Here is a 27,619-nt window from a genome sequence, read left to right on the forward strand (position 1 = left end):
AATTCACAAAACTGGCCCCACATAGCTGCCCCCTTTTTTTGAAGGAAGTACCTTCCTTCAAACGGAAAAAAAAACATTAGTTAAAATGTCTAATAATTCTTCTAATAAGAAATTCTCCTCATTGGTCACATTCCTGAGTCTTAACATTGAACAGACCCACTCAATCCCAACATCATGGGGAATCATAATATATATAGATTTTTCATGTCTATCATTATTAAATTGAATTCCTCATCATATAGTAAATTGTTAACATTCTCTAGGAAAGACCAGTCTATACATATTTTGGGTTCTATATCAACATATTTATTTAAAACACTAGCCACATATTTGGCTAGAGGCTATGTGATAGAGTTCCTGTGACTGGTTCAGTTATCCATCCTGCTCCTGATACTAGTGTTTAAATGATTACAGTCAGGTGTTTTACATTATGGTCTGACGAAACGATCCAGAGGTATTGCAAAGCACTTACCACCATTTCCTATTTTATTTTGTTTTAATAAAGTGACTTACACCTAGATTTCTGCTTACAGACCTTATTTTCATGCTGTGGATTAGTGCAAGGAATATATTGTTTTTTACGTCTAGCTGGCTTTTTCTGTGCATTTGTTGTCGACTGGGCAAACTTTTTATTACTCTAATATTTAAACCTATCTTTTGGGCTGATATTTGTGAGACATATTTAAGCTCTTACAGTACTTGCATATGTATTTGGTGACATTGTATAGGCCACTCCTAAATAGCCTTGCTCTTGGTCAGACTACCATTTGGATTATTAGTGCCATTACACAGTAGGATTGGACACCCTTTGCTAAGGTCCTTAGAGTACCTGATAAGTAGTGGTCGGTGGCAGTGGTGGCTGGTGGCAGTGGAAACTACCTTATAGTCTGGCAGAAGGGGCACAGCTAGTAAAACGGTGCCAGCTTTTCCAAAGTGTGTGTGTGTGTGTGTGTGTGTGTGTGTGTGTGTGTGTGTGTGTGTGTGTGTGTGTGTGTGTGTGTGTGTGTGTGTGTGTGTGCCAGCTACTTGGGCAGGGACATGAAGCACTGGTTGGACAGAGAGGGTGCTGGAGGTTTTGGATTGTCCACTCAGCTGAGATGTCAACCCTATAGCTGTGCCAGTGGGGAGTCATACTGCGGATCTGGAAAAAGAGGGAGAAACTAGCCCCAGACTGACTCTGATCTCTGTGTGCTCTTAAGGGAAATTGCACTTTACTGTGTGTGTACTTGTCATCCTCCAAGTGTGTACGCCCCCCACTGCTGCCATTGGTGAGGATTGAGGCTCCTTGATTACTGGGTCAGTGCAGGGGTGTCACAGCATATATGGGGTATTTCCCAGTATGAGGTGTATGTATGTTTAATGTCAGAGCAGATAATAAGTTTGACGAATAGTTTAGGATTGGGTTATACTCTGGTGACTACACTAGTGTGAGGCATACACACTCTGAATACATACGTGTGGTGTATATGTATGGTACATATCTCAGTATGTGTTACATAGGTTCATGGGTTCATAGGTAGGTACTAGGCTATCACCCCAAGGGCCTAACTAAGCCTAGCCAACAAGGTTCCCTGGCTTACACCACCCAAGAAAGTTATTTTCCTGTGCCCCTGTTGAGCAGAGCTACTGAAGTGACCCCAGGTTTATTTCCTATTTCCCATCCACTCATAAATGTTTTCTTGAAGAGTGCTAATGAGGAACTTTGCTTGACATAGATGGGTGGCTTGTTCATGGAAAGTCTCTAGGACAGGAATCTATCCCTCCAGCATGTCCTGTTTATTGTGGTGACAAGGTTTAGGTCCCCAGAGCATGTAGCTCGGAGGGATTGGGATTTCTTTAGGTGTAGCATGTCCAACAGCTGTGGGTTTGACATAGCTTTATATGTTAGGCAGAGATCACCTGGGAGTAGGCAATATGCTACGGAGTAAAACGGGGTTTTTTTGAGAGGGTCAGTGTAGGGCATCTGTTTGAGGCCAGTAATCCTCTTTGTGAGGTACTTCTGTGGCCTTTCCAGCTGCTGCAGATGTCTTGTGAGGTACAGTCCAAAAGGGGCATTGTACTTTATAATGGGTCTAATGAGTGTCAAGTAGAGGGTAACAATGACCTCTTTTTTTCCTAGATGAGAACCCTTTTGTGATGAGGTGTGCCATGTAGAAGGATTTCCTGACTACTGTGGTGATGTGATTATCAAAGGAGAAACTACTGTCCACCTGGGTCCCCAGGTCTCTTATCACACATTCAGGGTTAAGTAGACTGCTGCCTATGTGGTAGTTCATGGATACAGAGTTTTTACCAAAGGAGATGACAATGCACTTTTTGGCATTGAGCTTGAGGCCATGCCTCTGACACCAGGCATCTGTCTCAGTGAGGCCCTTCTGTAGGATGTCCACATCATTTGGGAACTCAACTATGGCTCCTAGTTTGCAGTCATCTGCAAATTTCATTAGCCAAAGGCCTTCTGTGCTAGCCTGTGCTTCAGAGAAGTAGATAACAAACAGGAGAGGTCCAGGACTGAACCGTGTGGTACTCCACTTGTCAGTGCTCTGAAGTCGGATTTGGAGTCTGCTAATTCACAGTGTGGATTCTGTCAGTGAGCCACTTGGAAACACATCTTGTGACATAGGGATTTATACCTAGTTTAGTGAGTTTAGCTATAATTCCAGAACGGGGGATGGTGTCAAAAGCTTTGGCGAGGTCAAGATAGGCTGTGTGAACCACCTTACCCTCGTCTACAGCTTTGTTGACTGCTTCAAAGAAGTTGATCAGGTTCAGGAGGCATGATCTGCCTTTCACAAACCCAAAAAGGGTGGGGTCCAGAGTTTGGAGGTTACCGATGTCTTTGGTTATGAGTTCCATGATGATACATTCCATGGCCTTACAGACCAGGCTCATCAGGATAATAGGGCGTTAGTTACCTGGATCAGTGTTGGCTCCCCCTTTGTGGAGTGGGATAACTGTTGCTGTGCGTCATTCAGTGGGCACAAAGCCTGATGTGAGACTATGATTGAACATGGTGCTTAGGTGGCGAGCCAGTTCATTCTGAAGTTTGTGTAAACGCAGCCTGGGATGTTGTCCAGTCCCATGGATGCTTTGTTTTTGGCTTTAGAGAGTGCAGCTTTTACCTGCGTAGTTGTGATTACAGGGACTCTGCATTCTTCCTGTATAGATATGGGCCCATTAGGGGGTGAGAGGGGGGTAAAGCCAGCACTGAACCTAACTACCAGGATGTTGGCAATATCAGTTGGTTCTGTAATTTTCATGCCGCTGTGCTGTAACATACAGCAGATCTGGGTGATGCCATTGAGATTCTTGGCATAGCTATAGAATGATTTGTGGTTGTCCCTAGAATCAGTGACTTTTTTGTTTTTGTAGCTAGCTTTGGAGGATCTTATAAGGGATCTCAACTTCTTACTGAGGCTGACTAGGGAACTCCTCCACTCATGGGATTTTACTCTCTTTTGCAACAGTTTCTTTCTTCTGTTGTAGAGTTTGTTTATGGCAGGGGGCCACCAGATTGGCTTCCTTTTTTTGGAGGATAGCATCCTGGTTCTGTTTGGGATAACACGATCCATGCACTCGTGTAAGTGCTTATAGAGTGCATCTGTGGAGGATTCAGCAGTCGTAACTGTATTGTCCATCTGCATGGGTGTTTTGAAGTTCACCACTTCTGTTTCAAGAAGCATGAAGTTGGCTTTGGAGAAATTATTTACCGTGATTTCCTTAATGGGGGGTGGGGTGGGATGTGGATATCTAGGATGATTAGCTTATGGTCAGATCTGACCAACGAGGAGTTGACTTAAGGTGTGGAACACTGGTCACTCATGTTGGTAATGACTAGGTCTAGGATATTGTTGCCCCTGGGGGGAATGTGGATAAGTTGTTCCAGGGCATTAGAATTTATGAATTCCAGAAAGCGTTGAGTGAAGGAGTTGGTACATGAGTAGTTTTCACAGTTAATGGTGGGGTAGTTGAAATCACCCATTATTAGGGTGTTTGGTTGAACACTAATATTTTCCAGTATATCAAGAAAAGAGGAGTGGGAATCCTGGGGCATGGTGGGGGATCCATAGCAAGTTACAATTTGGATTGCAGTTTTGCCCAGAGTTAGTTGCACTTGGATAACCTCAGATGCATTATGCTGAGCAACTAGCCTGGAGGTTTGGATATCCTTAATGAATATGGGCACACCTTCACCTTTGGTGTTCTGGTCCAGGCTGGATGGCCAAAAAGTGTGGTATGAGTTATAGCCTGGTAATGCAGGGGTGCTCTCTGGAGCCTTGAACCAAGTCTCAGTCACTGCACAGATATCAATGTTCTCCATTTTAATGAGTGCCTCGAGGGAGTGCATTTTGAGGTTTAGACTTCTAGCATTGAGTAGCATTACCCTCAGTTTTTGCTTGCCTGTTCCTGTTATGGTGGTGAATTTGTCATTTGAACCTTGCCTAAAAAAGGCACTATAGGGGCAACAAGAGCCTTAGCCAGTATCCGGACTCCCAGGGGTGACAGGTGCAGACCATCTCTGGCAAAGCATTGTGGTATGTTGACCATGTCGTCCCAGACAGACAGATACTGGATCCCCTTAGAATGACACCAGAAGCTTAGCCAATTGTTGAAGTCAATCGTTTTGTCCTTGTACTGCGGTATCATTCTGGGTAATGGCAGGATGCTACTCAGGGCTAGGGTCATATATGCCTGGGCTACAAGATCGGAGAGCTCTTACATGTCTCTTTTCATGTAGTCTAGGCAGGTATGTCTCAGGTCATTCACACCAACATGGACAATGACAGAGTCATATTTGTACTTGTTGTGGAGTGACTTGAGTGTGTGGGTTATGTGGCAGATCCTGGCACCTGGCAGGCAGCTGACAGTAACCTTCTCCTTGTTTAGCCTGGTGAGTGGGACATCAGTGTACCTGACTATAGAGTCACCTATGACTAGTGTGTTGGGTACGTTGTTTTGCCTTATGGGCTGTGGTTGAACGGCACACTGAGTCTGTGGGCTATGTGTCATTTGGGTTGTGTTGGGGGGAGTGGAGGTTGCTTGCATTTCTGCTTTGGAGGTCTTTGTTGCTTGAGCAGATTATTATTGAGAGCTGCTGCAAATGTTGTGTTTCTATGTGTGGATTTTGGTGGTGTTGGTTTAGTGAGACTATGTGATGAGTGTGGTGTGGTGCAAGTGTTTACCTTCTCCTCTTGACTGTCAAGTTCAGTCTTGGTTGGAGAGAGCTTTACCTCCATTTTGGCTAGATAAGTGCATCTCTCACAGGTTGTGGTGCTGGATGATAGGAGGAGAGGGTTGTCTGTGTTCATGAGGCAATTGCTACATTGCCCCAAGATGCCCAGATTCATCAGAAAGACAGGAGAGAACACTGGTGGCTGACCCTTGGACATGCCTGAATAAAAAACTACTTTCCTCTAGACAAGTGAGGAAAGTGAGTATAAGAGCTGTTTTTCTCTAATCAAGTGAGGAAAGTAAGTACAAAAACTGTTTTCCTCTAGGTAAAGAGGAAGGTTGAGTGCTGTAGTAATTTGTAGCTTATTTAGTGCTAACAAGTTCTGAACATGTGCTGAGCATGAATAAGCAAATTCAAGTGCTAAAACTAAGAATCTGTACCTGGATCTTGTGGTAAGGGTGGATGTAATTCAGAATAACCCAAAGTGGGGGTATGTATGCTGAATACCCCAGAAGAGGACTGAAAACTTGTCCTACAAAGCAGCAGGGAACAGTTTATTGTTAAGTTTGCTAACATCGAGTTGCCTTGGTACACTGAAGCAGGGTGCATGCTGGTAACTCTATGCTGCTCCATTATCGCAACCATTTCAGGACTGAGATCCCACAATGAACAATTGAATTGTAATAGTGTTGTTTGTGGATGTCTATGTCTTCCTTGCTCCTGTAACTGGTGCTTGTAACTTACGCTAACTCTGTCTTGTAGTTGTACTACCAAAGGCATTAGATTCAATCTGATAGAGAGTGGACAGTGATATGAATAAGATAAAGGATAGTTTCTTGTAACAGCAGTGAGTCAACAAAGCTGTCAGATAGGATATTACAATCTCTCTGGTAATAACACATTTACCTAGATGTTCATGGCAGCAGTTTACTGTGTATCTTGTAAGGGATCCTCACACCACTGGATAGTGGCTTTGGAGACTTGAGTTTAGTTCAGTAACTAGCTTTCTTTAGCAACAACTGGATTTTTTAGAAACTTTTCTGTATCTTTTGTAATATTTCTTTGAACTCTGGTCAAAATATGTGTAGAACTGTATCCTTTCTTTGTTGACATTTCTTATTATTGAATTTATCAAATTCTTAACAGGAGACATCATTGGTGAAATGGTTGAAAACTCCATTGATGCAGTGAACCTAAAACACCTCATTCGTGTGCCGTATGGGTGTGGGGAGCAGAACATGATCTCAATGACCCCGACTGTTATTGCAACACATTACCTGGACAGCACAAACCAGTGGGACAAGATTGGAGTGGAACTCAGGGCAGATGCCATCAATTTCATAACACAAGGTAGAAGCATATGTTTGTCTCTTTGTATTATCCAAAAACATAATGCAGTGAGCTGCTGAGAATAATTTAATGGCTGGGAATTGGATAAGAATTCAGAACTGACAGTTTAAGTTCCTTTGTGTTTGACTTATTCTGAGTAAAGGCTTACACTTTTGTCAAAATACACAGCAGCTACATATCAGCTAAAGTAAATGGAAAGGAGCAAACGTGGCTGGAAAGGAGCAAACGTGGCTGGAAAGGAGCAAACGTGGTACTTAATGTCTTTCTCTCTACCTGTCTGTCTCTGTTTTTCTCTGTTCCTGCTGAATATATAACAGCCTTTATTCTTGGCAAAGAAAATGTGACTTGCCTTACAGTTCTCAGTGGTAGAAATTCATAGATCTGCAGGTGCAAAGATTTCCTAAGCTTTAATAGGAGATATGGATGAAAGAAGAGCTTGTTTCCTCTATTAAGACCTGAATAACATTGTATCCAGAGTAACATAATGAACTACCCCTCATTATGTGCCCCTGTGTAGAAATATTCATAGAATTTCTTCTGAAAACAACTTACTTTTTAAATCCAGTCAGCTAATATAATATTTTATGTTACCTGATGCTTCTTTTTATATCTTAACAAATTATTCCAATGGTTACTCCACAAACATTTAAGGAATGACACTTGTTTCTTTTTATTATCGTAAATATGAGCATATTTCTGTAGTTCCAAGCTCTAGAGGTACAAACTAATTTGCATGTATTTATCTGCATACACAATTTTTTTAGGACATTTCATTTTAAACATTTCTTGAAAAGAATTATAGCCAATAATTATTGCTAATGATTTTCCCGTAAACAAAATATGGTTATGAAAGTTTGGGTAACTACAGTGTTAATAAAGAATGTCTCCATGACTAAAGTGGAAAGCAAACTGATAAATGTTAAAACTGTTTCCAAAAAGGGTAATGCCTTGCATAAAAGTAGAACTTGGAAACTCACTCTGTTTATAAATGCTTTTGCAGGGCTTTGCTCCCTCTTCTTCCCCAGCATGCGGGACTTCACCCCCCCACACCGCAGCTACTTATATATTCTCACTCTGAGTTTATTTTACCTTGGAGTCAGAGGAGTTCTGTGACATACTGCAGTCACAGTGTTAGCATGAAACTCACAGCAGTTGTACTTTTGTGATCAGACTTTAGAATATCGGCTACTTGTGCACTCCATTTCTGTGGGGCACCTGACAAGATCTTGTGGCCCTAATGAATTATTTGTACTTTTTGGCAAGGTGCATTCAACTGCTTTTGCTGGGTTGACTCATGAGATTCATGATTTGGGTCATTATAATGACAAAAATTGGCTGTAAAGCTTTGGTTGTAACTTGCTAAATCATGATTGGTTATAAGTTGTTGAATCAGTCAGTGCCTTGATGTTTGTTTGTTTGGGTTTGTATTATTGTTCAACTTTTCTAATTTCTATATTTAGAACTACGACACCATTTGTTGACTCCAAAATGTTATTAAGGTCTGTCCAAAAGAAGAATCAAGTGGATTTATTGTTAAACTAGCCACACAGCTAGCAGAAAGGATTAAGGTTCTCAGCTCTTAAGACATTGCTCCCTGTAATCAGGGTCCAGGGTTTGATTCCATTCACTACTATTTGTATATCTTGTGACTTTGATTGATTACTTACCAGGTTATGCTCCTAGATCCTGAGGGGCACTTGTCCATGAGGCTTACCTGATTAACAAATGAATAAAAAACAGGGAGTCTAAAACATTTTGAATATGATGTAAATACATGGAAAAGTTGTTACTGAAAATTAGGATATTGCCAAGGTTTGCAATGTTATAATCAGTATGGCTTTACAAAATGTAATCCATTAGTCAATTTAATTAACCAGTAATCTATGAAACCAAGAGACTATGAAAATGAACAATAAAGTTCCAAAAGATGTTATGGAAACATTTTTTTTAATTCTTCTAGTGAGGAATCTGCAGTAATATCTAACAGCTCCAGTATGCTGACATGTTTACTGGAAGGCAGTCCTTCTGATGTTCATAAGACCCAGACCTGTTTCAACTTCCTAAAAATCAAATAATAACCCTGTATGATTAGTAGGTTTGTATACAATCACTGTGGGAGAAAACATTTTATTTTATTCCCTGATGAGATATGGTTTGTAGTAGATTAACAACATTCTGTCTTACTGCTTCAGAACAGTAATGTGGCCTTCCCGTTGTCTGAGACTTGAGCTTATCAGAGACTTGACTCTGATTTGTGAGCAGCAGAATCCTTTCTGCTTCCACAATGAGTTGTCGAGTTACAAGTTAATGATGAATATCAGTCTGGCAATCATCACTGTAAAATAATTACAAGAAAGTGTTATTTTACAGGGGGCAAGCAGTTCTGCACCCGAACACGCCGCCTGCCTTTGTAGATCAACTCCGTGGCTGAGCAAAGATGAAGATGAAAGGAATCACCTGCAAGTACATAGCAATTGCAGTGACAGTGATTTCATGCCGAAGACAGCAATCGTGGCGTTGAGGTTTTCTGAGATGTGCTCACTGGGTTAGAGCTTCACTGAGTTTGTTCTCAATGAACAGTCGACAGGACATTTTTTCCAGGTGTCATATCAAATAGCTCGTCACTTGTATTAAGGACCTCTTTATTTATTACTTTTTAAGTATCTGGTAGCAGGTCACAAACTATGAAAGCTTTAGGTTTACGGGTTCTTTAAGGAAGAGTAAACCAGTGTTTTTTTATTTTAGTTTCCTTCTCAGACGTTTATCTGGGTTCATTTAATTTTCAGAGATTACTACAGTTAATATGGTAAGTCTACTGCTTAGTAAGACTTAATTCTATTAAATAATTTACTGGTCTTGACTGTCATATAGGTTCATAGGTGAGTATAAGACTAGCTACCCTTGTGAGCCATTGTAAGCCGAGCCAGTTTCCATTTCTGTTCTCAAACTAACCTCTCCCATTTTATTAGAGATTTCCCTTACCCAGTCTATGGTCAATTAATGTACATTACTCCTAATGAGAATAACTGAGATCATGCCATTGATAATTTGGATAGACAATAACCTGAAATTCGACATCCACATAGCACAAACCATCAAGAAAGTTAATAAAAAGCTAGGCCTCCTCTACAAGAACAAACAGTTTATGACTAAACATACCAAAGTCACCATCGCTAGGACTCATCTCCTATCCACCCTCCTCTATGCCTCTCCCATCTTGATTAATCTACACCAAACCAAACTGAATAAAATGGAATCTTGCTATAATAAGATTGCCAAGTTTGCATCTGGTGCTTCTTACAGGTCCCACCACTGTATATCCCTAAAACAGTTTAACTGGCTTGAGTTGCCTCATATACTCATGCTCAATCAACTCTCTATAGCTCACAAGCTCTACTACCTCCCAGAGTTAACCCCAGCACTTCAGCATTTAATACAGCCCCACATTCCCACTAGAGCTGTATGATCTAACAGTCAGAACCTAATAACTGTCATCCAACATAAAGACAGTGCTGGTAAATCACTCTTTGCCAGTGCCATTGCCAAAACCTGTAACACACTACCAACCCATATAACTTCTAGCACCTCCTTCAATCATTTCAAAAAACTCCTTAAAACCCACTGCTTAACTAACTGGCTATGCTCATGTTACATTCCAGGTTAAATTTAATTGTGTCACATGTTCAGATAAGTGTAAACAGATTTGCTCTAAAAAGCTTGTAAACTCAGATACTGGTAAAAAAAAAAACTTTATTTTTTTAAGTTTTTGACTATGTACCTCAATGCTTTTACTATGTACCTCAATGACTGTCTATTGTACTAACTAAAACTGTTAATTTCTAACCTATTATGCATTAAAATCAATTGTATGTTCTATATTTTGTTCTGTCATGTACTGCATTCTATTGTACTGTGGAGCTTTTCTCCCCGGGCCTCCACTAAAAATGGGCCTGTATGCAGTCAGACTTTCCCAGAAAATAAATGTAAATAAATAAATAATTTGAGGGGACCCATGCATGGGGAAAAAGCATTTACAAAATGCCTCTGCCCATTAGTAGTACACTGGGAAGTCCTGTGGTAAATTTTCTGTTTTCCATCCATAGTTCTAAGTTGTGCTTTAATATGGACTGGGATGGACTTTGTTTTATGTAGATGTGAAGTCTGTTCCACAGCACAGGTATCCTCTGCAAGATATAACTGTCCCTCCAAACTTTTCTGCTGTTGTTGCAGACGTGGTTTAGACCCGAGATCAAGAATTTCTGATGCCATTTGATTTGCTGATGTGCAGTAAATCCATCAGATATGGGTCAGAAAATGCCCCCTATGCCAGACACAGGCCACTCTTAGCAGCAAGTAGGATACTGAGAGTAGTGACAGAGCAGTAAGGATACTGAGATTAGTGACCGAGCACATTGAGGGGTGCAACAAGGCTTGCCCCCCTGTGAAAAAGAAGTTTAAAGGAGAAGAGCGATGTTGAAGATTTACTCTCCTACTGGATTTCTAGTCATTTTTATTCGCAGCATTATGATTGCCAACAGTTCAGTAGAGATCCACTCTGCTTAGCAGTTTTGTCATACTGAATTTTGTGTTTCTGCTGTGACTATATAATATTTGTTGTCAGTTACCATAAATTGCTTAAGATTTTTCTACAGTAATAATAATGCTTTTTCTGGTAATGAAATATCTGGCTGCACTGATGACGGGTTATCTGACTTTTTATTGACTGAAATAGAACCTCATGGTAATTATGTCTATAAATTAATTCAAACTGTGAGAACCAAGTACTAATTTATGGTGCTTCTTTGCAGACCAGTAATATGAAAAGAAAGGAACTTTTATATGTTTTTTGTCATCATTCACAAACTGTCTCAGCATGTTTTTCAGTGTCTGATTGTTGCATTCTTCCAGTTTATTTAACTGTAGATGATATAGTGATGGAATAGTTCCCTCGTTTAATGTAAAAGTGTGCCTCCCAGGTCTTGATTTTTATGCGGCAGTAGATCACACACCTCCTAGAGGGTTAGTAGGTAAGAATAACAGCAATAAACTAAGAAAATCTATAGCTTTTTTGCAATGAGTGATGGTGTCTAGTCACCATAGGGGTGGTGCTGATTTCTAAGGTAGCTTCTTTCTATTTTCCTGGTGGCGCTCTTATTCAGAGGGGAAGCTCACTCCCAATTTCTTGCAGTCCACAGAAATTTACTGAAGTTATTAAACTTAACCTACTGAAACTAAAAGAATCTCAGGAGCCATGTGTGTCTTGAAAATGTTTTATTGCTTGCTGAAACAGATGAGAGCTGCTTGAATCTAATAGTTAACTAAGGATCCTTCATGAGCTTATATGACTTAGAAATGAGGTGTTCCCTAGACTCATCTCTCCCTGGGCATGGCCTCCCCTGGGGGGGGTGGAGATGAGGCTCTGTTAAAGGAGTGGCCATGGGACGTGCTCTCCTTACAATGCTTAACCCTTTTGTGACTATTAGTCCTTCTTTTTACATACACAATTTATAAGAGTGCAGGTCAATTACCTACACATCCAATCGATTATAATGCAAAGCAATCAATTACCATCAATATTCTTCTTCTTCTTCTTTCAGCTTTTCCTGGATAGGGGACACCACAGTGGATCATCTGTCCACTCATGATTGGCAGTGGAGTTTTACGGTGTCGAGTTGCCAGCCCGGTGCCCAACCTTCCACAGAAGGCAAACACACACACACGCACACCTAGGGCCAATTTAGAGTGTCCAATCCACCTACAGCATGTCTTTGGGATGTGGGAGGAAACCAGAGCACCCGGAGGAAACCCACGCGACCACACAAAACCATGTATTTACCAAAATAAATCTTAGAGTACCCTTTTTCCTTTCTTGCAATCATTGATCAGTGTCTAGAGTTTTAGCCTTATCTTGGATAGCCATTATTTTAGGATGGAGATGCTGCGGTGTTTGTGTCTCTGCTTCTTTAGATCTGTCTCATCTTTTTTAGTTCAAGGCTAGTAGTGGATTATAAGTGTATTTTTTTTAATTTTATGGGATAATACATCATATGTCACCATGGTGTTTTTGCCAGTTATGTTATGGACCATGTGGCTCATGTGTCTAACTTTTAGCTCCAGAGGGGCAAACTGCTAAGTGGGTCCAAGGTGAAATGGTAAACGCTAGTTGAGGAAATGGAAGACAACATTGCCAGGTTGTGTAGATACCAGCTAAAAGCTTTTCAATAATGCTTTGTCAATAAGAATTTTAACTTTTCTCTAGCAGGTAAACTTCAGAAAAATACTATATAGGATGTGTGCCATTTCCTGCAGCATGGTCATGCCTTAGTGAGCTGACTCATGGAAATTCAGCAAGGTGACTGGTCTATGAGTTCCTAGTCAAGGATAATTAATAAGAACATTAAAAATTAATTAAATAATTCCTTTTACCCAGCTGTTATTTTGATTAGGTAAAACCCATGTTTTTTTTAAATTAAAAATGTTAAATTAAGATGCATGTGGGGACATGTGTAGGGTGTTAGAGTAGAGTACAGATGGCCCAGGGTTTGAATCCAGGACATGCATATATTATTAGTATTGTTTATGTGGTATAGTGGTGGCATAATTGCCTTTCAAGCAGTTGACCTGGGTTTGATTTCCGGTTAATGCACTATTGAGGTGGGAGGTTGGCTTAATGGTTAAGGTGATTACCTTACAAACCCAAGGTACAGTGTATGATTCTCACATGCAGTAATTGGCTAGCCTTGAAATGGTCCATAAGGACAGTTGGCCTAGTACTAATCTATAAATTCCTATATGCAGTGATCAGCTAGTAAGGCCAAGGGTTTAGCTAAAATTTTGTGGCTACGCCTCAAACTATTCTTATTCAAAGCGTGACTTGAAATGCTTTAAAGTTCCTTTGTGAATGGACCAGGTAGGAGGACCATGGGTCTAGCATAAATTCTGTGGTTATAGCTAGAGCTAATTTTATAAAAAGCATGAAGTGGTATGATATAAGGTACCTAGAATTTGGTGCATGCCAAGTTTAACCTAAGAATCTCTTGGGGATTGACGTCTGCAATATAAAACGGAATCTTCTAGTAGATACTGTTTGAGTGGATAATGATAAGCCTTAGCTCAAAGAAAGATGGCAAAAAAACAAGAGAGGGATCCCTCCATGAAACAACAGTTACACAACAGCATTTATGTACATAGATCCAATCTGCAAAAGATGTTACCTTGCCGTTTAAAAAAGTTTCATGGATAAATAGATCCTTTTTAAAAGCTGAATGAAATGAGAGTGGTCATGACATTATTTATTTATTTATTTATTTATTTATATCTGTTGGCCTGGAGTGTCCGACTGGACGTAGGTCCATTTTCAGCGGAGGCCCGGGGAGAAAAGCTCCACATTAAAATGAGTTCCTTGATGAGACAAAATGTAATTGATATGCCAACAGCAGAGATAAGTTTAATGATTTCTCATGCTAGGCAGAATAATATTAATGAAGTTATCAGTACTGTAAGACAGTCATGAGTTAACAACGTATATTTATTACATTTTTATTTTTCAGTAGAACTCAAAAACATCTGAACCTCTTCAATGAAATATTTTTCTGGCCAGTGTAATGTTGATTAAGGGAGCTCTCCTCTGAAGCTTACTGACAATAAACTGATATTCAGAACACTGTTTATGTACCTCTTGGTTTCAGCATCCATAGCTGGTGTGTATCTTTAACATATGGTACCTGGCCTAATTGCTATTCCAGCGGTGACTTGTGAGAAGGATCAATGAGTTTTGTTTTCTAAATTGTCAAGGTACCACTAAAAACCTTTTATTTTAATATCTGCATCTTTACTATAAACATCTATCTGTGTTTTAAGTGTGTTAATAAATGGAATTTTAATTCTGAAAAGTGCGAGCTAGTATTTGAGTGTCAGGCAGTGCTTTTTTTTTTTTTTTTGACTCTGTATGATTGGCCCAATAGCTATCATTTCGAGACCTGACGCACTCATTTGTTCCTCTTTCAGAGTGAGACTCCTCCTGCCCATAATTCCTCGGGGAGGAGGGAGGGGCAAGTGCTAAGGAGTGGCCTGTTTGTTCCAGCTGTCAACTCTCTTAACCACTCGCCTCAGCGGTTTGTATGTTTCAGCAGCACCGCGTGTCATACCTCACATACCCAACTTCCTGGTGAAGAACCTGTCCCCTAGGGTGCATTCAGGGCTTGATATCTCTGAGGCATGGAGATGGGGTCATGAATTGTGCTTTGTGTATCTTACTTTAGGATACACAAATATGAGATTCTAGAAAGGAAATAGGTCTTTAAAATATGTTTCCGGGAGTGTAGTGTACCGAGAGATATGTTGCCAGACTAAATAGCAACTGTTACAGGAGCTGTTACTACAAGTTCTGAAAACAGAACTAATATTTTCCATTTTTTACTATCTATAAAATTGATAGCTCATGCCCTTGTTTGATATTCTCTCTTTCATAATTGTTAATAGATGATTGCTTGCATTACATGCTATATCCACTGTTTAACTGTTCAAGTTATCAGTTGTATTAATTACAGTTGTGTGAACTAATCAGTAGTATTAATTGCAGCTGTGTGAACCAATCAGTAGTATTAATTACAGCAGTGTGAACAAATCAGTAGTATTAATTACAGTTGTGTGAACCAATCAATAGTATTAATTGCAGATGCGTGAACCAATCAGTCGTATAAAAATTATAAGGCAGCTCATCAACAAAGAAAAAAAAGGTAGTCATCCAGTCTGTCACTATACCCCTCAAGGGAATGCAAGCAATCAGTAGTATTAATTACAACTGTGTGAACCAATCAGTAGTATTAATTACAACTTTGTGAACCAATCAGTAGTATTAATTACTAGTTATTTTCAATAAAATAAAATAAATAAAAAAAATAAATACTAGTTATTTTCAATAAAATAAAATAAATAAAAAAAATAAATAAATAAATTACAGTTGTGTGAACCAATCAGTAGTATTAATTGCAGCTGTGTGAACCAATCAGTAGTATTAATTGCAGTTGTGTGAACCAATCAGTAGTATTAATTGCAGCTGTGTGAAACAATCAGTAGTATTAATTACAACTGTGTGAACCAATCAGTAGTATTAATTACAACTTTGTGAACCAATCAGTAGTATTAATTACTAGTTATTTTCAATAAAATAAAATAAATAAAAAAAATAAATACTAGTTATTTTCAATAAAATAAAATAAATAAAAAAAATAAATAAATAAATTACAGTTGTGTGAACCAATCAGTAGTATTAATTGCAGCTGTGTGAACCAATCAGTAGTATTAATTGCAGCTGTGTGAACCAATCAGTAGTATTAATTGCAGTTGTGTGAACCAATCAGTAGTATTAATTGCAGCTGTGTGAAGCAATCAGTAGTATTAATTACAACTTTGTGAACCAATCAGTAGTATTAATTACAGTTGTGTGAACCAGAGCCTGTCCACTGCCATTGTCTGTCAAAGCCTCAAAAGCTTTCAGATTTGTAGTTATCTATAATGGCTTACCTATAATATTCCTTATATTCTTGTGAGTCAAAGAACATAACTGTTTACCTTTTTATGGACAGAAGATCTGAATGTGCTTCTTTTTTGCTAGTGATGGCATCCACCTCTGGTCTAGAGACCACCCTTGCATGTAGTCAATGGTGACCTCTTGTTTCCTTGCATTCCCTTGAGGGGTATAGTGACAGACTGGCTGACTACCTTTTTTTTCTTTGTTGATGAGCTGCCTTATAATTTTCAACTAATTATAATAAAACATCCCCATTGTTTAGTTTCTGTTTTTTCAATCCAGAATCTGAGATTATAGACAAAGTGGGAGAAGCAAATCACTATACTACTGATTACAAGTTCTTCGGTTTGAAATACTTTTGTAACTAATATTTAAAGAGCATGTGTGAAAAGTCTTGTCACTAATATTTAAGGTGCATGTGCGGAAAGTCTTGTAACTAATATTTAAAGAGCATGTGTGAAAAGTCTTGTCACTAATATTTAAAGAGCATGTGTGGAAAGTCTTGTCACTAATATTTAAAGAGCATGTGTGAAAAGTCTTGTCACTAATATTTAAAGAGCATGTGCGGAAAGTCTTGTCATCCCTGAAATGGCCAATTGGCATCTTACAGCTTCTTTTTCATGACACCTGCTATTCACTTAGACATAGTATATAACAAAAATAGTTTACTATCATGTACTCGACTCACAGGCTGTTGAATCTTCATATGCTCAAAGTCTTTCTGTGAAAATCGGAATGCCAAATCCCAGTATAACTAACACAAACACAACCTCAAACCTCCCTACTACTCTGGACTCAGGAACAAGCATTGCCATGGGTCCATTAGGGGGCGAGGTTGGACAGTCAGTAATGTCAATTTTCAACATTATAATGTTGTCAATATAGAACTCGCCCAGGTGAACTCGACCTCCTGTGAGTCGAGTACATGATACTAAACCTAAAAGACTGTGGTGTTTTTGCAAAGATCCTACACACATATTTGGATGCTTTGTATCTTCTTTCTGTTTTTTTTTTTTTTTTGTCAAAATGTGACTTAATGACACAAATATATGTCTATGTCCGTTGATATTTGCCTGTAATGCTGCCATCACACTTCATGTCAGAAGTACTTGTTTTTTTTTTTTTTTTTTGTAAAACACACAAGTTAATACAACAAAGGTATAAGGTACCTCCCTGGCAACAAAGTTATACAGCTTGAGAAGTATAAGCAGAGACCCAGACATGGGGGCCAGGGACATGTCGGGGTGGTATTGTGCATTTTCTGGGCCTCTTGAATACATGCACTTTCACTGTACTAAGTATATGGGTCACAGCAGCACTGAAAATTTGGCTTTGCACTCTCCATGCACTAAAAAGTGTTGCCTCATTAAGATTCACAATATAAACACGGGTCAGCCTTCACCTGCATATACTTCAGAAGGAAGAAGTTATAGAGTTCGATGATGTCAGCAGGCTGTGCCAATCATAAGAACTTGGAGTGTTTGATGATGTCAGCATGTGTGCCAATCATAAGAACTTAAAGTGTTCGATGATGTCAGCATGCTGTGCCAATCATAACCAGCAATACATGTAGACCTGAAGATCCAGAAACATTGTAGCCAATCATAACCAGCACTGCATGCAGACCTAAAGATCCAGAAACATTGTAGCATGCATTCATGCTTTTTAAAAGTGTATTTGTAGTCAAATACATACATTTCTTAAATTACTTACATATCTGTTGTAACTGTATATTCATCCTGTCCAAACCTATTATTAAAAATGTTTTTACTTTTTTTCCATTTTGCAGGTTTGCACATAATATTAAAGACAGGTAAACACTTACCTTGACAGCATATCAGCTGATATTGATATCTGTCTAAATCATACTCTATTGAGTTTCTTCATTCAAACCTTTTACACCGCTCAATCATTTGGCGATTTACTACAAGAAAGAAAAGCTTTCTTAAGAAAACAAGAGTCGAGGAGGTTTAACCTTTCATTTATTGACCATTCACCTTGGAGCAGTTCATCACAGAGTGTTGAACGTGCCTCACTGCTATCTGAATCTGAATATTTAGGTAACTCTGTATTTGTTAGTGTGCCCTTAATCCCAATGGGTTTGTTGGGCATGACCCAAGCTACTGCCCTTGACTACAAGATGCTGCCATTGCTCTTTGCCGTCACTTATCACTTCTTGCACTCCTGCTATTTCTTCTTTTATCAAACTCATATTACTCTGCACAAAGTCATCTTGGGATGTCCTGGGTGATGTCAGTAGGAGGCATCCTAGAAATATCTTGTGCTACTTGTCTCATGATTATACTTCAGGGTTGGTGGTAAGACTGACATTTAAGGGTAGGGCTGTCATGTGCCTCATTCTGTTCCACTTCTTTTATGTGTAATCCTTGCAATAAAATTAAACATTCCTCGGACTTTCAACCTAGTGCTAGGCGCAGTTTGTGCCATTCCAGCCTTATCATTAAGTTTGTTGGTTGTTTTGACTACAGCTTCAAGGATGACAATATAGAAAATTGACAGTTTAATTATTTTTTTTCTTTGATTTTTTCCGGGTTCATCAAAATGCAGTATACCAATTGTTAGAGACATGACGGGAAATGAAGAAAGCAAATTATATATAAAAACATGTCCAAACAGTTATCCCTTCAACAAACAGTTATTCACTAGTTAACTCTGGTTCTTCCCATTCACAACACATATGAGTATACTTTCTTCTCCCAACAAAGGAATTTCCAACTTTTGGAGGCAATTGACCTCTCCCAAAGAAACTGATCACCTGCCAGATGACAAAAACAGGAATGCCTCTGCACGTCTGCAAATACCAAGATGTTATGGGGAATGATGAACGTATTCTGCATTTTTCAAATCTCAATAATTCCATATTCATGATAACATAATTTGTAAATTATCCCTTATTACCAGTTGCTATACAATAATATCCATGGAACTTCAAGGCAACACTTTTCAACTCCCCTTCTTCATCAGAATAAAACATTCTGCATACATATTTTAAAAACATTTGGTATATTTTATTTTCTGTTTTAAAAATGTGCTTTCTATATTTTCAGATACTATAAGCACAGTTTTGTTTCATTTAATTTCATAAAAATGTTTTCTTAATTCTGAGACTAGAAGATATGGTGATTATTTTAATACATTTACTATTAAGCTATATAAAAATTCATAAGACTGAAATTAAAAACATTTCAAGAAAATACTGCATTATGACATATCATTTTGACAGAAAACCCACAATTTCCATCTTAGACTCTCTTGTAGTCTTATATTTTGTAAAGTAAAATGGAGAATGTTAGCAAACTTAACAGAAGCAACAGTCAACAGACCTAACAGTGAGGAGGCATAAAGTGCTTCCAGCTTCATGTCTGTGTTTTCTTTTAGAGGTTTTCTCTAGTGCCAATATACACAATTTGTTCAGCATATCCTTTTGAAGATGTGTGTGAGGGGTATGAAGACACACAGGTGAGATTTCTAAGGATATGGCAAGTAACTTATCTGGTCTTTGGGCTTCTTACTTTCCCCTCCATCTTGCTGTCTCTTCTGATGTCAGCATTCTATAGCCCCTACTCTGCAATGCATTCCTCCCAGGATAGCACCTCTGCCTTGCTATCATTTGTAAAGGTAAAGCAAAAATATTCATTCACTGCCACAGTTTTTCCCATTCTTCTGAGATCTCACTCCCATCATTGTCTTTCCTAGCCAGTTCTGTCCTACCCTTCCTTCTCTTTCTCCCCCACCTTCCTAAAACGTCTCATTCCTGTTCTTGAGATTTTCTGCCATCTCTTCCTCAACTATTGCCCTTTTTGGCCTCTTTCTGCCATCTCTTCCTCAACTATTGCCCTTCTTGGCCTCTTTCTGCCATCTCTTCCTCAACTATTGCACTTCTTGGCCTCTTTCTGCCATTTCTTCCTCAACTATTGCCCTTCTTGGCCTCTTTCTGCCATCTCTTCCTTAACTATTGCCATTCTTGGCCTCTTTCTGCCATCTCTTCCTCAACTATTGCCTTTCTTGGCCTCTTTCTGCCATCTCTTCCTCAACTATTGCCCTTCTTGGCCTCTTTCTGCCATCTCTTCCTCAACTATTGCCCTTTTTGGCCTCTTTCTGCCATCTCTTCCTCAACTATTGCCCTTCTTGGCCTCTTTCTGCCATCTCTTCCTCAACTATTGCCCTTCTTGGCCTCACCCTTTTCATTACTGTTGTGTCAGCCTCATTCTAAAACAATTCCTGTCCGTCCTCGTCTCATCTTTTCCAACCCTTCTATGCCTCATCTTGTGTCCTGATGGTTATCCTCACATCTCCATGGCCACACCAGCTTTTTCATTTTTCTTGCATCTTTCTCATACCTTTGTTTGTGAGCTTTACTGATCCATCCTTGACCCATTTCCTTAGCATTTTACTTCTTCAGTTTATTCTCAGTATCTTTACGCATTTCCCAAGACAAGATAATCAACTTTTGTAAAATCCAGCTTCTCTAGGGCTTTTATTGACCTTACTAAAGGCCTTTGATCTAGGCATCTCCACCTTCTCCTCTCCTATCTGATCAGCTAGGTATCAAACATGAAGCACCAGGATGCTTCAAGGACAGTAATTCCATGAGATCCCTTACAGTAATCCGCGCCAACCAAAAATGGAGCACCACAAAGCCTAGCCATCCACCACCTCTGTTCTGAATCTTTAGAAATAACATTCCCTCAGACATACCACACCTCTCACTCCTTCTTTTCACAGATTAAATTGTCCTCATTAGGTCCAGCAAGACCCAATCTTTCCTGCAAAAGCAACATTAACAAAACCTGAACTCACAGGCTATTTTGCTCTCTTCAAAAACTCCTACCTAACTTCAAGAAAGCCAAAGCCATGATTTTTAGTACCCTCAAAAAAAGTATCAAAAAAAACTTTCACATTAGACATTACACACTAAAACAATATGTTGGAACAGTTTTATCTTTTAAATATTTTGACACCTGCCTAGATCAGACATTACATTTCAGGCTCCATGTAGAAAAAAAATTGGTCCACAATACACACTGCTATTTTTTTTTTTTTTTAACATTTGGTACTGGAAAAGTCCAACTTGGAGCAAATCCAATTTTCAGAGGAGGCCCAGGGAGAAATGCTCCAGACGCATTACTTTGTATTTTGTGCTTAAAAAATTCTTAGTTCCTCGACCCTCCTCCCAGAATTGCCAAAGGTAAGGGAGTTCTATTTGTCCAGGTCTAAACAGACGTTCTCTCATTGACATCATACCCCTCCAAACCCTTTCCAAAAAACTGACACTGCATTACTATCTACCCACATTACGAACACCCCACTGGAAATTTATTTTAAAGGAACTATCTTCCAGAAACACAGAGAGTTGTCCTTTACTTGGCCAGCTCATATTCAGACTATTACATCTGGACTCAGTCACCCTCTTCTTTGCTAAATTCTATCCAAATTCAGCCAAAATCATGCATTAGAGGGATAAATCCTTAACTATGGTCCAGGCAACCTCACTTTGATTACCATCTTGGGCATCTGAGGTGCTGGTAGGAAAGGTTAGGAGTGGCTATCCTGTGGTAAAAGGGGATTTATCTAGATATTTCTTGTGGGAAGGCATGGTCCATAGAGAGGAATATTCCTCAGATGTAAATCAGGTGAATATAGAGGAATGCAGGACCAAGGGGTAGGTCATATCCCCAGGTAGAAGCACTTACTGGCACAATCCCAAAGACCCTTTTGTTCTGTGTTGGCCCCAGTCTTAGAAATGATATAGTGCAGGGAGTGTAGGAGAGGTGGGTAGACCCAATAATGGACAGGGGCATGGGGTAAGTGGCAAACCAATGAAGCAGAAGGGGAATTAAAAACAAATTATCTGACTTTCACACTGTATAACCTCCAAATCTACTGTCACTCTAGAATGACTCTCCAGACTCCCAGCAGCTCTCTTAAGTGCACCAACTATAGCTTCTGTCTCATAGACCCAAAACTGTGGCAAGCACTACCTTCATAGCTAAAAGACCTAACTGCTTCCACTAAATTCATAGGTTCAAGGCCTACCTGTGTGAAGAAGGTGTATGCAAATGCAGCACTTTGGCCCCATCACCTAACCATGGGTAACCCTCACCTGTATACCTATGTGACAAAAACCATGCACAGCTTGATTACATGCCTGTAATTATGACCATGCACTTAACATGGAATTTGTATGTGTTTTCTATCAACCTATGGATTCTAACACTTTCTCTTATATAAATATTGCTCCTTGTTCTACTTTGGTTTACTAGTCTCTATTTTCTTGCACTTTTTCTATGATTCTATGTGAAACCTGTGCTTGGCTGACATACATCGTCATCAGTAATATGCATTAGTCTCAAATATGGGCTGACTGTAGTGCCAATAAAGGCATGGTGAATGGAATTAGTGCATTTCTGACTTAGCTGACCAACCCTACGGATACATTCTGTTGTAGGATTTAGTTATGTTCAGAATGTGAATAGTGTCTCTTATTATTGACTCTACCAGTGGCTGAAGGTCTTTATCTGCAACACACTTTGACAGACTCTTAATTTCTTACGTGAACAATTTTCTAAATCCTCAGGTTTTAATTGCTGCTTCTGTATAACTGATCCGTCTTCCATAACCTATCATTGTGTGATGTCACCATTCTAACCAACCACTTCATGGTTGGCTCATGCAGCCCAGCTATCCTTTCCTCTACGTTCCACAACCTGTCATTGCGTGATGTCACCATTCCCTGTAACCGCTTCATGGTCTACTCATGCAGCCCAGCTATCCTTTCCTCTACGTTCCACATCCTATCATTGCGTGATGTCACAGTTCTCTGTAACCGCTTCATGGTTGGCTCATGCTGCCCAGCTTTCCTTTCCGCTACCTTCAACATCCTGTCATTGCGTGATGTCACCATTCTATCTAACCACTTCATGGTCTGCTCATGCAGCCCAGCTATCGTTTCTAGCTCTGCTTTTCAGATGCACTCGGATAGTCTTCAGTCTTCGCCATTATGAGCATCTTCCGCTCAGATAGTATTTGCAAGCGCTCATCTGGTGAGGAATTTTTAAACACTTACTCTAATTGGGATTACCCTAATTCATCCTCTTGCCTGTTAGCCATCAAGTCACTTGGCTACTGCTGTTATCTTTAGCTTCCTAAATTAATAACTTTTATCTAATCGTCACAGAGTTCACTTCTCATGTATACATCTTGTTACAGTTAAGCTATGCCTCTCTTATAGGCTCATACATTCATAGATGTTTACTAGTCTAATGGCCCTAGAGCCCTTACAAGCCTACCCATATTTATTCTGAGTTGCCCCAGTTGTTGGTGGTTAGTTTAGTGAAGTTTGCAGATGTAAGGGTTTATGGTAGTTAATACTGAATTCCTCTGTCCAGGAGGGTCATGGGCACCACCCCAAGAGTGAATTTGCAGCCACCCATCCATCGACCTAGGTTGCATTTGAAGAGGGTCAGGGACAGGCTCTGTTTCACATGATTGTTTCAGAGAGGTGTCAGTCTTTCAGAAATGTATCTGTCTCTCCAGCATGGCTTGTCCATGTCAGAGGCTAGGTTGAGAGCCTAGAGTGAGTGACCCTCATGCAGTTTGATTTATGAATGTGTAGCATTTCCATCAGGGCCAGGTCAGAGACTGCTCTGTAAGCCATGCACAGGTCACCGCTTAGCAACCTATAGGATACAGAATATGCTGTCTTTCCACATAAGACTTGTTTTGTGTACCCTGTAATTTCCTGGTGAGAAACCTCTGTGTTCTCACCAATTGTTGCAGGTGTCTGGTGAGATACATGCAAAAAGGAGTATTGTATTCAATTACTGCTCTAATGAGGGCTGAGTATAACATAATTATAACACCCTTAGATCTAGATATGATGGCTTTACTTATAAGATGTACCACATAGAAGGATTTACTTACTACTGTGGATAAGGGTGAGAGGTTGACATCATGTTTAAAGCTTTTGCCTTACATACATAAGATGTAGGGTTTGATTCTGGTATGGAGTAATTGGCTACACTTAAAATGGCCCACAAGGGCAGTTAGCCTAGCACTAACCTATGACTCTATGAACCTATACATGGTGGTCAAAGTTCAGACTGCTATCAACCTGAGTATCAAGATCATGTACCACTGGGTCTACACTTGGAGGGTGCTGTCTATAATGCAATTTGCAGGGATGGCAGCTTTCCCAAAGGGAATAATAATGCATTTTTTGCATTTAGCTTTAATCCATGGCTGTGGCACCAGTCATTTGTCTGCATTAACCCTGTCTGCAGTATATTAACATTGTTGGGGACTCGATGATTGCTCCCAATTTACAGTCGTCAGTGAACTTGGTCAGCCACAGGCCATCCAAATTTGCCTGGATTTCTGACAAATTCAAAAAAGTAAAGCTCTCAGCACAGAACCCTATGGTACCCCACTTGTTGCTAGTCTTTTGCTAGGGGTGAAGTCACCCACTTTGACAGTACGTGTCCTGTTGGTGAATCAGTTGGCTACCCATGTGGTAATGTAGGAGTTAATTCCCAATTGGGTGAGTTTCTCTATAATACCTGAGTGGAAGATTGGATGAAATGCCTTGGCTAGGTCAAGATAGGCAGTATACACTGTTTTTCTCTTGTCTAGGGCTTGGTGGCTTTCTCAAGGAAATCAACTATGTTTAACAGGGAGGATTTACCTTTAATGAATTTGAACTGGGTAGGGCCTAGAGTTTGGAGATTGCCTGTGTTCTTCTTAATAAGGTCCATAATTATTCTTTGCATAGCCTTGCAGTTCGGGCTAGGCAAGTTTATGGGTCTATAATTCCAAGGGTCAGTTGTTGGTCCCCCTCTGTGCAGAAGGATTACTGTTGCTGTCCTCCATTCCGCCAGAACATAGCCAGTTCGCAGGCTGTGGTCAAACAGGGATCCCAGTGGGTCTGCTAGGTCATGGTTTAAGTTGTTTAAGATGCATCCTGGGATGTTGTCTAGTCCCATTGGCATTAGAAAGTGCCGGATGACCTGCTGCCTTGAGATAAAAGGCTGAGGAATTATGGCAGATATGCTTTGAGAGATGACGGGAGAGGACAGGGGGTGAAGTTTGCTCCAAATCTGTCAGCTAGCAAGTTGGCTATTACCTCTGGTTGAGTATGGGTGGTGCCATCTACAACCAGTTCAGAGCATAACTGGGTATTCCTTTTTAGATTTTGGATGTTGTTAAAGGATGTCTTGTGATTGTCCTTAGATAAGGAAGCTATTTTGCTTCATAATTAGCTTTGGAGGACTTACCAAGAGCTCCAGTTTGTTTGTTTAAGCTAGAGATGTATTTCTTCCTCTGCTGAGGCAGTTTCCTCTTGTTCTTATACAGTAGTTTCTTTCTGTTTATACTAGGGGTCCACCAGGGTGGTTTGTTTTTTGGCAAGACCTGGTTTTAATCCAGTCATGTACAGCCGATTCTATACAACTGCTTAAGTGGTTATACAGGGCATTGGTGTACACGTCTGCACTGGAGTCCAAGTAATGTGCATTCAAGGGGGCTTTGAAACTTCTTATATCATCACTTACTTGGAGGTAATTTCTCTTTGAAAAATTCTTAATCATTTTTAAGCTTGATGGGGTATCTGGTCTTATAATTACATGGAATGAGACTGATTTATAGTCTGATCTTACCAGGGATGACATTATACGGGGGGGGGGGGTTCAATTCTCTCCCATGTTACTGAGCACTATGTCCAGGACATTTGAGCCTCTTGTGTGTGTGCTGACTAGCTATTCCAGAGCATTTGCATTGTCAAAGTCCAAGATCCTCTGAGCCAGCATGTTTGTGGATATATATGTTTTCCAGTCAATGGTTGGATAATTAAAATCACCCATGAGTAAGGTATTGGGCTGTATAGTAAGTGACTCCAGTGAGTCCAGGTATGAGGTATGCTTTTCCTGTTACATGGTGGGGGGACCTATAGCTAGCTATGATTTGTTAGGTGTCTTTGCCTATTGTTAATTGGACATGGAGTAGCCAACCTATAACTGGACATGGAGTAGCCAGTCTATAATGTTTGATCAGTCACAAGGTGTGCTTATCCTTAATGAAGATGGATACATCTCCTCCTTTGGTTCTTTCACTGTCATTTTGTGGTCTGAATGTATGGAAGGTATTGTAGCTATGCACAGCTGGGGTACTCTCCATGCCTTTGAACCAGGTCTCGGTGACTGCAATGATGTCACCATCTTCCAAAGTGAGGCGTGCTTCCAGGGATTGCAGTTTCTTGTTTAGACTCTTAGCATTAAGCAGCAGTACCCTGAATTTGTCTAGAGAAGAATTTGTTATGTTGGGAGGTTGGTTATTTTGACACTGCCTAAAAAGGCACAATAGGGGTGGCTAATGCTTTTGAGAGTATCCAAAAGCCTAAAGAAGAGAGGTGCAGACTACTTCTGGTAAAGCAGCATGGCCTGTCAACCATGTCATCCCAGTCTCACACATACTGGATCCCCTTAGACTAACAACAGAAGCTAAGTCAATTGTTAAAGTCAATCGTTTTCTTTTTGTATTGTGCCATCATCCTTGGAGACAGTAGAATGCTGCTTAAGGCTAGGCTTATAACTGCCTGTGACTCATAATCTGAGAGCTCAGTCATGTCTGTCTTTATATAGTCCAGTGAGGTATGTCTGAAATCATTCACCCCCACGTGGACTATGACAGAGTCATACCAGCACTTATGGTTGAGTGACTTAAGTGCTTGAGAGACTTGATGGATCTTGGCAATTGACAAGCAGCTAACCTTAACCCACTCATCTAGCCAGGTGAGGAGAACATCTGTGTGTCTCACAATGGAGTCACCTATGATCGAAACAGGAAGTTTTGTGGTGTTACATCTTATGGACTTATTTGTTGAGACACTGGTGTGTGTGTGTGTGTGTGTGTGTGTGTGTGTGTGTGTGTGTGTGTGTGTGTGTGTGTGTGTGTGTGTGTGTGTGTTATTATGTGCTGTGGTTGTTTTTTGCATGCATTGTCATGTGTGCAAGTGCTTTCTGTTTGGGAGGCCTCTGCTCATTTGGTAAGTTACTAGTGAGTACCTCCACATATGTGGGTTTATGTGTTGTGTCCTTATTTAGTGTTTGCGTGTGGTAATAACCAGTTTGGCATTCAGTTTGTCCTTATATGGAGTCTTATCTCCAGTTTGATATTGTAACTACGTCGTTCCCATAAAGTATTTGTTTGTTTCAGGAGTAAGTGGCAGTCAGTATACGTGAGACACTTGCTACATTGCCTCAGGATTGCCTGTATCTATCAGGCTGGCCAGGGTGTGAAACTGCCCTTCCATGATAGCAGGGTCTCACTGTATGTTTTATTAGGGAAGGGAATGGGTTAATTTGACATGACTGTGCTGGTAGCTCAGACTACAAGAGGGACCTATACTTTGTGTAGGCTAAGGTTGATCAATAAGGCAACACTGCTCAATGCACTACTGAGATGCTCCCAGAGCAGCACAAAAACCTGGAAGGGTTTCACTGACAGCTGTTTAGGGAAAAACTGAGCTTCTAGGCTTTTGCATCTATACA

At 40.0% G+C, this 27,619-nt stretch overlaps 1 protein-coding gene across 1 annotated transcript in view; it reads left to right on the forward strand.

Moving 5' to 3' along the window:
- The window catches only part of LOC122810818 (complement C3-like), a 1,708,896-nt gene that overhangs the window by 1,189,512 nt on the left and 491,765 nt on the right, over positions 1 to 27,619 (forward strand). Inside the window, exon 24 of the mRNA XM_044082377.1 lies at positions 6,320 to 6,523. Within this exon, the coding sequence (XP_043938312.1) occupies positions 6,320 to 6,523 (204 nt within the window). The remainder of the gene's footprint in view (positions 1 to 6,319; positions 6,524 to 27,619) is intronic.

Source organism: Protopterus annectens, chromosome 9.part0 (genome assembly GCF_019279795.1).
Source record: "Protopterus annectens isolate FY-2018-M chromosome 9.part0, PAN1.0, whole genome shotgun sequence".
Classification (NCBI taxonomy): domain Eukaryota; kingdom Metazoa; phylum Chordata; order Ceratodontiformes; family Protopteridae; genus Protopterus; species Protopterus annectens.